A 12,814-nucleotide genomic window follows, 5' to 3' on the forward strand; every position below is an offset into this window, starting at 1 on the left:
GTGAAAATAACGATAGACTATTATATAAAGTCCAAATGAATCTGACAATGTGCATTTATACATTTTTGAATTCACAGTGTCAAATACAGTACCTGGAACACTGTAAACATTCCATGTTTGTTACATTACTAAAATAACATAGAGATTTTTTTTTTCTTAAACAAAATTCACATTTTAATTACGTTGAAATAAACATAGAGATGTTTTTAAGGTCAGGAGAGTATCTGTATTTGAAATTGTGGGTTATCTACTCTGTGAATACATTCCGATTCTCCCTCTTGTACTAGGACGGGAAGTGGCAGAAACACAATTAATTCACTCATTCAATGAATCTATTGAGTACACATTACACAGGACCTGTTTTAGGTTCTGGAAATAAAGCAGTGAACACACTTATCAGGAGAGAAACACAAACAACTACATGTCAAGAATTAATAAGTGCTATGAGGAACCACAAAGCAGGGTAAGGACAAAGTGAAAGAGGAAGTACTTTTTTTTTTTTTTTTTGGGCGGTACGCGGGCCTCTCACCGCTGCGGCCTCTCCCGTTGCGGAGCACAGGCTCCGGACGCGCAGGCTCAGCGGCCATGGCTCCCGGGCCCAGCCGCTCCGCGGCACGTGGGATCTTCCCGGACCGGGGCACGAACCCGTGTCCCCTGCATCGGCAGGCGGACTCTCAACCACTGCGCCACCAGGGAAGCCCAGGAAGTTCTTATTTTATATAGGGTAGTCAGGAAAGCCTCTTTGATGGGGGAATATCTCAAAAGAAATCTAGATGAAGTGAGAGAGCTAGGCTTGTGGAAATCCCGGAGGAAAGCATTCCAGGCAGAAGGAAGATAAGGACAAAGGTTCTCAGGTGGGACCATGCAAGGCCTGAGAGATGCAAGGAGGGCTGGATGGCTGAAGCAGAACGAGAGAAGGAAGAGATGAGTCAGACGCAGGGGCGGGCCCAGGCACTAAGGGCCCCTCGCAGGCTACGGAAAGAGCTCTGGATTTCATTAAGAGCAAAGGCGGAAGCCCCGGAGCACGCTGAAGACCAAGGATCTTGACTTGGGCTTTAAGAGATTCACTCCGGCTTTCTGGAGGGTGGGGGAAGAGCGGACCGTCAGGAGGCCAGGGCACACGGGTACACGATGCGAGCCACAGCCACGACGCCACACCTCCTATCTTAACGCTGACACCACTGACACACACTGTTAACATTTTGTGTGCTGGTGTTATTTCCTTCAGGTGCTGATGATATCCTTTCCATGCAATTAGTTTAAAAGGCTTCCCTGAAGACTTCACATGTAATAAGCTCATGTTTGTTCAATTAGTATGTTAATAATCACTGTCCCGCCTATGATTCCAACTGGGTGGGCCAAAGTTCACGTTAGTGAGCATAACGCAGCACCGGGAAGAGTGAAAGAACAGAGAGAAGAGAAATGTTTTAAAAACAATTAAAAAAAAGCTTATCATCAAGACTTATGGCTCTCTGTCGTAGAGAAATCTATTCTTCATAAAACCATAATCCCCATTACCTGTGACTATTTCAGTTATTTAGTGTAGGTGCCCATCTGCTCAAGAAGACGTGCTGCATGTTGCAGCAGTATGTAAATCTGTGTAGCTTATCTGCTCCCAGGAATAGCAGCAGGTACTGACCTTCTTAAAGTCCCACGTGACGGTGGGGTGGCGGGCTGCCCCCTTTGACAACAGTTCTCCCACATGCACACTACTGACACTACCACAAGCTCATGGCAAAACATGAACCCACTTATACAATATGATCTTCAAATGCAGCCAGTTTTTTAAAAAGGGTGAGAATGTGCTCCTTCACTCACTTAAGAAGACTGTGTGTGGGCATGGGGGGGAACACAACTCTAAGAACTAGAAAACAAAAACACTTCCTGCCGAAAAGGGAAGGCAAGGAAAGGTATGCTCGTGGCTATTTACGTTTCTCCCCACCCCCAGTAACATCTGAAAGCTCACCCTGCTAAGAACGTTACATGATTCTGTAAGACAGGCATTACCCCGCTTTATACATAGGGACAAGTTCAGAGAGGCTAACTAAGTTACTGAGATCATTCAACAAGGAAAAAGGTGCAGCAAGGAGGCCAGTGTGGCAGCTGCAGAACAACTGCAAGAGTGGAAAGGAAATTACGTCAGAGAAGTAACGAGGGGAAGAGGCCACGGGAGGACGTGAGGAGCCCCGCGGAACAGGAGAGGAGGCCAGCCAGGGCTTTCACTGGAGGAGTGACAAAGCTGGTATTAGCTTTAAAGGGATCATTCTGGCTGCTTTGTGGAAGACAGGGTGCAGGTGGGAAGATCGGGGTGAAAAGAGGAAGAGACAAGACTTAAGAGGGAAGAGATATGGGAACAGATGTATATGTATAGCGATTCACTTTGTTATAAAGCAGAAACTAACACACTATTGTAAAGCAATTATACTCCAATAAAGGTGTAAAAAAAAAGACATAAGGGTGCTACAATAATATAAGTGATAACGTGGCATAACAAACCACCTCAAACTCAGTGACTTTATGATCATTTTTTCTCTGGCCACACAGCACAGCATGCAGGATCGTAGCTCCCCAACCAGGGGTTGAACCTGCACCGCCTGCAGTAGAAGTGTGGAGTCTTAACCACTGGACCACCAGGGAAGTCCCCCAACTTTAGTGACTTTAAACAACCACCATTTATTATTTCCTACAATCGCGTGGATCAGCAGTTCAGGCTGTGATCAGCTGGGCTGTTTTTCTACAAGCTGCAGTCAACAGGCAGCTAGACTGGGGCAGGAGCTCATCCACACGTCAGGCACTTTGGTGCTTAACTCATCCTGCCTTGGCCTCTCTCTCCATATGGTCCAGCCTGAACGGCGACCAGAACGTTCCAGAAGAGTTAACATGAAAGACGCATAAAAAAAAAAAATAAAATAAAAATAAATAAATAAATAAATAAATAAATAAATAAAAAAAAAAAGAAAGACGCATGCTGTTTTGAGCCTAGGCTCCAGATCTCACACATCACTCCCACCACGTTCTATTAGTCAAAACAAGTACAAAGCCAGCCCAGATTCACTGGGTGGGTAAACAGACTCCACTTCTCGGGAGGAAGTACAAATTATTGTGGCCATGTTTTTCAATCTACTACACACGACAGAGATCATGGTGGCTTGAAGAAATATAGCTGCAGTGGTGGTGGTGAGAAGCAACTGGATTTTGGTACACTTAATGACAGGATTTGCTGATTAATGGGATGTAAAATGACTTTTCAACCAGGGAACTGAAAGGATGAAACTGCCATTTACTGAGCTAAGATAGGAGGAGCAGTTCAGCAGAGAGAAAAAAACTCAAAAGAGTTTTGTTTTGGACAATAAGTCTGAGATGCCTCTAAGATATATGAGCAGAGATGTCAAGTAAACAGACATTAGAGGCTGGAGTTTAGCATGCGACGTCTTCTTTGCCACAAAGTGGAAGTGACCAGCAGAGAAAAAAAGTTTTATCCATGTGACTAGGGCATAATGTTGTTCTTCCAAATAGTCTAACCTGGTTTCTAAGTTGTCCAGCACCTCTCCATATTCCTTGACTTATAAGAAAGCAGTAAAGGCCCAAAGAAGGTTCAGTTTATATGGAAGAAAATATAAAAGCTCTTTTTGTTCGTTTGGGCTTGGGTTTTTTGGGGTATTATCTATAGAGTTATCTCAGACCAATCTGCTTTCTAGTATCAACAGAAAACGCTACCAGGACAGATTAAATCACTAGCAGTCATAAGGAAAAAAAATTGTTCTTCAAAAAAAGAAAAGAAAAAGGCCAGGATAATGAAGAAGCAAATAATGAAGTTTACAGAACACTATAGCTTTCTTTTTTTTTTTTAACAATAGCTTTCAAAAGGCAAGTTACATAGAAAAGTATTACACTCCAGCTCTAAAAACAGATATGAAATAACAAAATTAAAACATTAAAAAAATACTCTAATTCATGTCATTCCTATAATTATGTCCTCTATTGAGGATGAGATTTAGGGAGTCAGATTTTTTCAAAACAGATCATCATAATTTCAAAGAATCATTGTTTCAAAATCCAAAACAGAGACTGCAGAACCAATAAGCAATATCATGTAGCCTTTAACCCCAAAGAATGTTGAAATATATGTTGGTAACTATAATTTAATTGTTATTGTGCATGTTGGTTCCACATATTCAAAAATGATTCAAGTGAGTTTACAGGAGTATGATTCCATTTGATTCAACACATATTTATTGAAAGTCTACTAGTAACTAGATTCTCTAGTGGATACAAAAATGAACTGGACCCAACCATACTATAAATCTTAAAAGCAGGATTTTTAAAATACTTAAACGTAATAAAGTGTATGGGTTTTATTTATATTCTAATTCAATGCACAAGTGATCTGTGGAGGCTTACTAGAAATATATTCCTAAATAAAACTGCATTTTAGAAACAGAAAAATACAAATTAGAATGTGAAGTAGAGAATAAAGGGAGAAATACTCATATATGCTACAATACAGATGAACCTCAAAACCATGTGAAAGACACCAGGCACAAAAGACCACTTACTGTTTGACTTCCTTTATGTGAGATGTCCAGAAAAGGCATGCAGAGAAACAGAGCGCTGATTAGCGTTGCCTGCGACTGGGGATGGGAACAGGAATGAACCACAAATGGTCACAAGGAATCTGACTGGGGTGATAAAAAATGTTCTGAAAATGGATGGTCGTAATGACTGCATAACTTGGTTAAGTTTTCTAAAAATCACTACAAATAAATAAATTTTATGGTATGTAAATTATACCTCGATAAAGCTGCTTTTTGAAAAAAAAGGCAAAATAAAAACTTTTACAGACGTACACAAGCAGAAATAACTTATCACCAACTGACCTGCATTACAATAAATGTTAAAGAAAGCCCTCAGGCAGAAGAAAATGACACCAGTTGGAAATACGGATTTATAAAAAAGAATGAAGTATACCAGAAATGATAACTACTTAGGTAAACATTTAAGATTTGTTTACTTATTTAAATATTTTGAAAAGATAATAAACTGTCTAAACAAAATAAAAGCAATATAGTGTTAGTTCCATAGCATATAAAATGCTGACAACAAGAGCATAAAGGCCATGAGGGAAGAAATGGAACAACGCTTTTATAGGCTACTGTACGTGAACTGGTATATCAATGGAAGGTAGATTATGATAGATTAAATATGTATGCTATAAACCTTAAAGCAACCACTAAAATAACAGAGTTACAGCTAATAAGCCAACAAAGGAGAGAAAACAGAATCATACAAAATAATTTAAAACCTTTTGAAAATTGATTAATTCAAAAGAAGTCAGGATGAGGAGGAAAAGGGAAAAAAGAACAGACAGGACAGATTTTTTAAAAAGCAAATGATAAGACTTAAAGTTACCCACATCAACAATCACGTTAAATGCAAATGGTCAAAACGGGCCAATTAAAAGGCAGAGGTGGTACAGCATGGTGACTATCGTTGTATTTGAGAGTCGCTGAGAGAGTAAATTTTAAAAGTTTGCATCACAAGGAAAGAACTTTGTAACTATGTGTGGTGATGGATGCTAACTAATCTGCTTGTGGTGGTTATTTTGCAATACACACATATATTGACTCATGCTGGACACCTGAAATGAATGTTATATGTCAATTAAAGCTCAATTTAAAAAAAGAAAAGAAAGGGCAGATGTTTTCAGACTGGATTAAAAAAGCAAGACCCAACTATATGCTGCTTACAAGAAATGCATTTTAAATATAAAAATTAAACAGGTGAAAGTAAAAGGACATACCATGCTAATACTAATCAAAAGAAAGATTAGTGGACATGTTAATATCTGCCAAAGTAGATTTCAAAGCAAACAATAGCACCAAGGATAAGAAAGTCACTTCATAATGATAAAGGGTCAATTCATGAAGAGGACCCAACAATCCTAAACATTTTATGTACCTAATTACGGAGCAGCAAAATACATGAAGCAAAAGCTGAGAGAACTACTAGGAGAAAAAGACAAATCCAATTATTGTTATACCTCTCTGAGCAGTTAATTGATAAAACAAACAGAAAATCAGCAAGAACACAGAAGATTCGGACACTATCAACCAACCTGCCTTAACTGACATTTATGGAGCATTATGACAGAATACCTAACAACAAACAACAAAATACACTGCTGAATACAGAATACATTTTTCTCAAATGCACATGGAACGCTTCAAAGACAGACAACATTCTGGGCCATAAAACAAGCCTGAATACATTTTAAAGGACAAGTCATAAAGGTATGTTCTCTGACTACATGGAATTACATTTGAAATCAGTAACAAAAAGAGATCTGAAAAATCCCCAAGTAACTGCAAACTATATAGCATACTTATAAAATAACCTATGGGTCAAAGGTGAAATGAAAAATGAAATTAGAAAATAATTTTAATTGAATTTAAATGAAAATACAATATATCAACATTCATGGGATGTGAATAAAGCAGTATTTGGGGTAGATATATAGGATAAACACTTTAAAAAGGGCTCAAATCAATTAGTTCAATTTGCATATTGAGAAACTAGAAAAAGAGCAAGTTAATCCCAAAGTAAAAGAGAAAGGGAAATAATATCAGACAAGAAATCAGTGAAATAGAAAACAGAAAAACAATAGAGAAAAATAAGTGAAATCAAAAGCTGGTTCTTTTGAAATCAATAAAATACACTGGAGTCAACTGTGTCAAGACAGTGTGCTCAATGTTGATGTTTAAGCTATTTATCTTGTCTCTTTCTAAATCTGAAGAAAGTATGCAGGAGACATAGGAATTATTAGATACATAGATTCAGAGGTTACCGTTCTATCCTACATATCCTCTCTGAAAAAAGATAAAAGGCATATCCATCCTTGGACAAACCATACAGATCTTCCAAGTAATAGTTTTCTCAGAAGTAAAATAAAGGGATTGAATTAGATCATCTCCAAAATCTCTTTAAGGTCTCAGATCATCTAAATGCCAAATAAGAGGTACACATCGACTACTAACGGCTCCCAATGACCTGATAAAACCCTAGGAAACTGTACTAGCACTTTCCCCAACAATAACCAGCTTGACCAAGCTGGAAAAGTTGGTCAATCCACCCATAACTAAACTCATATGTCTGAATATTAGCCTTGAGGAAAAAAATGAAGAATTGCTGTTTAATTTAAAATCAAGGGGGCTTCCCTGGTGGCACAGTGGTTGAAAATCTGCCTGTCAATGCAAGGGACACGGGTTCGAGCCCTGGTCCGGGAAGATCCCACATGCTGTGGAGCAACTAAGCCTGTGTGCCACAACTACTGAGCCTGCGCTCTAGAGCCCGCAAGCCGCAACTACTGAGCCCGCGAGCCACAACTACTGAGCCTGCGTGCTGCAACTACTGAAGCCCGTGTGCCTGGAGGCCATGCTCCGCAACAAGAAAAGCCACCACAATGAGAAGCCTGCGCACTGCAACGAAGAGTAGCCCCCGCTCGCCACAATTAGAGAAAGCCCGTGAGCAGCGATGAAGATGCAACACAGCCAAAAATAAATAAATAAATAAAATTTTAAAAAATAAAATAAAATAAAATCAAGGACCAATATTACTAATTACTCCAAAGTTACTTCTCCACTTTTCACCCCGTGAGATGGCCATCTCAGATGCATTACTTCTTACTCAACTTTATCCTCAATATTACTCCTACCAGTAATAGGAGTTGCTGATTATATATATTTCTACGTGTATGTGAATATATGTGTGTATGTGTATGTAATTACAGAATTAAGAAGTTACAGAGGCTAGGCCGGAACAAGGGCCTCTCATAAACAATTTATTTTTTCAAATGTCCTACAGTGGGCCATGCATTTTTACCGTCTGAGATATCTAGGAACCTTCAGCTACCACCTTTCAGGAAAAAATTACCTTATATAAATAATTATAGATAAGACTGAAATCTGCCCTTAGTGTCCAGATCTGGATAATCAAGTACACTACTCTTGTACAGTAATTAAATATAAAAGCATGGACCCTGGAGCCAAGCCACTTGAGGTCCAATTCTGGTTATGCCACTTACTAGTTGTATGACCCTGCACAAATCACTTAACGTTTTTTATTATGAGAATTAAATAAATTAACATATCTAAAGATACAATTATCATTCCCTTCCATCTAATTTGATAAAGAACACCAGAAACTGAGAAAATTCTGTAAAAATTATTGAAACAGCACTTTAAATAAAACTCACACTTCACTCAGTTTAAAGCTCCTATAAAGTTATACACTGATATATCTCAGTAGGATGGTCTGTGCTTATACAAACATAAATTATACATAAGTAGCATAAAGGATAGTTTTAATGTGAGAGTGAATGAGCTTTTATGCTCCACCATGTAGGCCAGTGACACTGCAGAGCTCCCAAACGCTCCCTAGTTAAAGTCTGATAACTTAGAAGCAGTAAACGCAGTCCCTATGTAAGACCTGTCACCACTGAGTATTTTAAAATTCTGCCAAGCATTTGGGCCTTGACTGTTGCAGAATGTTTTAACTTAATGAAATCCTGGGGGTGTGATCTCTAAATGACGGGCCTAAAGCCTAACTGATCCCCTAAGAGGGCAACCACTTAGCTCCGCCCCAATTCCCCATTGTGGACGGAACAATTACAGTTCCAGTGACCCTCTTGGCTCACGAAAAGTTAAATGCAGAGTGGAAAGATGTGGGTCACACCCCTGCAGCCACTCAACAGCTGTGTAACCGACCAAGGGACCAGTCTCATTCCTTTCATCTGTAGAGACACCGATGCTCAGGGGCATGAAAGGGGTAAAGGGGAGAGCGATGGAATGTTCCCCCCTACTAGCACACGCATGTTCCTTTCCCTTCATGTTTTCTTTTTTTTTTTTTTAAGATGGCGAGCGGGGTTACTCTTCGTTGCGATGCGCGGGCTTCTCATTGTGGTGGCTTCTCCTGTTGCGGAGCACGGGCTCTAGGCGCACAGGCTTCAGTAGTTGTGGCTCGCGGGCTCTAGAGCGCAGGCTCAGCCATTGTGGGCACAGGCTTAGCTGCTCCGCAGCATGTGGGCTCTTCCTGGACCAGGGCTCGAACCTGTGTCTCCTGCATTGGCAGGCAGATTCCTAACCACTACGCCACCAGGGAAGTCCTGATGTGGACCATTTTTTAACGTCCTTATTGAATCTGTTACAATATTGCTTCTGTTTCGGTTTTTTGGCTGCAAGGCATGTGAGATCCAATCCCAGCTCCCCGACCAGGGATGGAACCCGCACCTCCTGTATTGGAAGGCGAAGTCTTAACCACTGGACAGCCAGGAAGGTCCCTCCCTTCGTGTTTGATGTCACCTTTTGATATGTATGATAACCATCTACAGGTTAAATGTGCAGTTTCAACATAAATGCACATTTTCAAGTAAAGCTTCAGAACCTTTACTTTAAAACCACTATGGAATTAGAAGAGGGAGGGAATAATCTCTGATAGAATTAAATGAGATTGGTGGAATAAATCTTATTCCCACTTTGGAGTAAATAAGGTATGGGACTTCCCTGGCAGTCCAGTGGTTAGGACTCCGGGCTTCCACTTCAGGGGGCACGGCTTCCATCCCTGGTGGAGGAACTAAGATCCCGCAAGCCAAAGGGGTGCGGTCAAAAAAAGAAGGTAAAGTATCATCACAAGCTGTTGAGGGTCCCATGATCATGATCACTTTCTGGAAGGAGCTTTAAGAAATACCTAAATCTGGTCAATTTTAATTGATGCAAGCACTTTCGGCAAACATTTTGGTATCCAAAAGGATGAAACTAAACAATCATATGCAACAGATGAACTCCATTATTATTTGGAAACGTATTCCACAACTAATTTATTCTGGACCTACTTGCAGGGATAGTTTCCCTGAAAATTAAATGTTTGAAAATTAAATGTTTTATAGGTACAAAATAACTTTCTCAAAGGTGGATATTTTCATTTAAAAACCTACCCTCAAAACTTCTGAGCCAAAGCAGTCTCTTTCACGTGCAAAACTCGGTTTTAACCAAGTACTTATTCGCGAGCTGTACCAGCGCAGGGCCCTGACCCGAGGGTCCCGATTCTGCCCTTACAAGTAGAGTGGGTGGTGCCACTAATTCCCATTCAGACAATTAGCATCTACCTCCTGTGTCTTTTCTCCGCTTAAGGTATACACTGCTGGGCCCTTCAGAAAACTGCGGACTCGGCGTAGACCCAGACGAGATCATTCTGGGGGACCAAGGGACCGGGTTTACCGACAGCACGGAACCTCTGGTCCTGAGCTCCCAGCACGGACCGGCACAAGCGGCAGACACGCCGAGCGACGCGGAGGAGGCCGGCGGGTCCGGGGAGCGGCGGCTGGACCACGGCCCCCGCGTGGGCCCTCCGCGGCGACCCTCCGCCCGTTCTCAGGGCCCAGGGCCGAGGAGAACGCCCTCGGAACCCAGGCGGAGGGAACGTTAACTCCGCAAACAGCCGGGACACAGAGGCCGGGCCCAGCGGCCGCCGCTCCCTCGCCTCAGAAGCACATTGTGTCTAAGAGGTTGGACGCCGACCCGAAACACACGGGCTGAACCGGGCCCCACGGCCAGGCTCGGGCGTACACACGCGGGCGCGGGGGAGCGCCCTGCCCACCGAGCGCGCCTGCCTGGCGCCGGAGGCCGCGCCGAGGGGCCTCGCCCCGCCCCGCCCGGTACTCACACACGCACAGCTCCACCACGTACGCGTAGTAGGACCACACGACCACGAAGGTGATGAAGAGCACCGGCACCCAGCCCACAGTGCGCTGGCAGCAGCGCCAGAACGTGCAGGGCGCCATGTTCCGCCGGCGGCCTCGGCACCCAGCTGCCCGGGGTGGCGGGGCACGCCAGACCCCCGGCGGCGGCGACGGCGGCTGCGGCAGCAGCAGCGGCGTCTACTCGGGCACTCCCCGCGGCTCGACGCTCCGCCCCGACCCTCTCCGCCCCGCGTCGCGCCCGGCCCCGCCCCGCCCGCATTGCGTCCGCGTCGACCGCCGCCGGGGGCGGGGTCTCCGCGCCGTGGGGCGCGGCATGAATGGGCGACGTCTGCTGGGCGGGCGGCGGAAGGGGCGGGGTAGCGGGCGGCGGAAGTGAGCGGAAGGAGCAAGCAGGCGCAGTACGCAGCGCCTCCTGGCGGCCGGCGAGGGCGTGGCGCGGCTCTGGTTGACTGAGGCGCCCGGGGGAGGCTCCCTGCTGGGCGACCGCGCCCACCCGAGCTGTGGCCTCAGGGGCCCCACGTGCCTCTCCTCTTGGGACCCCCGCGCTTTGAAATAATTTGCTCGTGTTTAGGGCGGAAGCCCTCCGTTTTCGGAGATGGAAACCGTAGGTGCGTGTGATTTAGGATGGAAGCAGTGTAGTGTGTCAGTTTGATTTGAAACCCAAATTTAAGGTTGAAACCCAAATTTAAGGTAACAACCCTCTCCGTGCCCGGCAAAAACTACTGAAATTTCCAGAATTTGTTTATACCTGGCGAATCTAAACAACGGCTGTAACAAAGGCTGTAGTCATTAACGCCTGTAATCATTAAAGAACCTTCAAGTTTTGCTGCTTGCAGATTTCAAGGGCGACAGATGACCCTGTTGAGTGAGTCCGTGACCTTGGCCTCTTGGATGGACCTTACCGCGGAGGGAGCACAGGAAGGGCAGGCACTCATCCCTGCCCAGGGCGTGGACGTTCACCTCCCCATACCGCGTTCTCCTCTTAGTGACGAAAGCAGATGGACAACGCCTGTTTGCCAGGCCCTAAGCCAGGTGTTCTAGTTCATGTAAAGGGGACAAATCATGTCCCAGCCAAGGCGGCTCCCCCATACCGCCTTGTAGGACGGCTTCTTCCTTCAGGACCGTGGCTTTCGACAGAGCCTGGAGAGCACAGGGCAGCTCCCCGTCCCGGAAGTGTGCGGCTGCCCTGAGGACTGCGTCTGCAGAGTCCCCACTGTCACCGCCACCCAGGAACTCCAAAATGCCATTTTAAGTCCTGGTTCCGAGCTGAGGACTGGGGAAGTATAAGAGCAACTAGAGGTAGCTGTGAACCGTTAGACACGGTTTACGGAGGCCACGTAGCTATAAATATGGAGAGTGGAGAAGAAAAACCCCCACAGACTCATAAATTTAGAATTAAACCACAATTCCAAAACACACACACAAATCTAATACTAAGAGAGAACGCAAAAAAAAAAAATTAACAATAAGAACTTGAATTTGGGACTTCCCTGGTGGTCCAGCAGTTAAGACTCTGCACTTCCGATGCAGGAGGGCTGGTCGGGGAACTAAGATCCCACATGCCGCGTGGTGTGGCCAAAAAAAAAAAAAAGAACTTGAATTCACTGAAAATAATTTTATGAAGCAGTCTTACAAAGGCTTTTAAAAAAACAGTATATGGCACGAGTTCCCTAGTGGTCTAGTGATTAGGATCCAGCACTTTCACTGCCGTGGCCTGGGTGTGTGGTGTGGCCAGAAAGTAAATAAAATAAAATAAAATAATAAAAACAGTATATGGCATGCCCAAAGGGGTAAATGAAAAAATAATTTCCATCTGAAAAGAACAAAAAAATTTGAAACAAAATAATAAAAATTGGGAAAAGAACAGGTGGTTGGTTTTTTTTTTTTTTTTTTTGGCTGTGTTGGGTCTTCGTTTCTGTGCGAGGGCTTTCTCTAGTTGTGGCAAGCGGGGGACACTCTTCATCGCGGTGCACGGGCCTCTCACTGTTGCGGCCTCTCTTGCTGCGGAGCACAGGCTTCAGATGCGCAGGCTCAGTAGTTGTGGCTCACGGGCCCAGTTGC

The 12,814-nt window shown here is 43.8% G+C and overlaps 1 protein-coding gene across 4 annotated transcripts in view; it reads right to left on the bottom strand.

The window, feature by feature from the left end:
- ZDHHC20 (zDHHC palmitoyltransferase 20) overlaps window positions 1–10,942 on the bottom strand; it is a 73,857-nt gene extending 62,915 nt beyond the window's left edge. For all 4 annotated transcript variants that reach the window (XM_081214538.1, XM_081214537.1, XM_081214541.1 and 1 more), the window contains exon 1: window positions 10,717–10,942. In XM_081214538.1, coding sequence (XP_081070664.1) covers window positions 10,717–10,834 — 118 coding nt within the window. In that variant the 5' untranslated portion in view covers window positions 10,835–10,942. The remainder of the gene's footprint in view (window positions 1–10,716) is intronic.
- Between the last annotated feature and the right edge of the window lie 1,872 nt (window positions 10,943–12,814).

The sequence above is a fragment of the Mesoplodon bidens genome (assembly GCF_964165515.1).
Source record: "Mesoplodon bidens genome assembly, chromosome: 17".
Lineage (NCBI taxonomy): Eukaryota > Metazoa > Chordata > Mammalia > Artiodactyla > Ziphiidae > Mesoplodon > Mesoplodon bidens.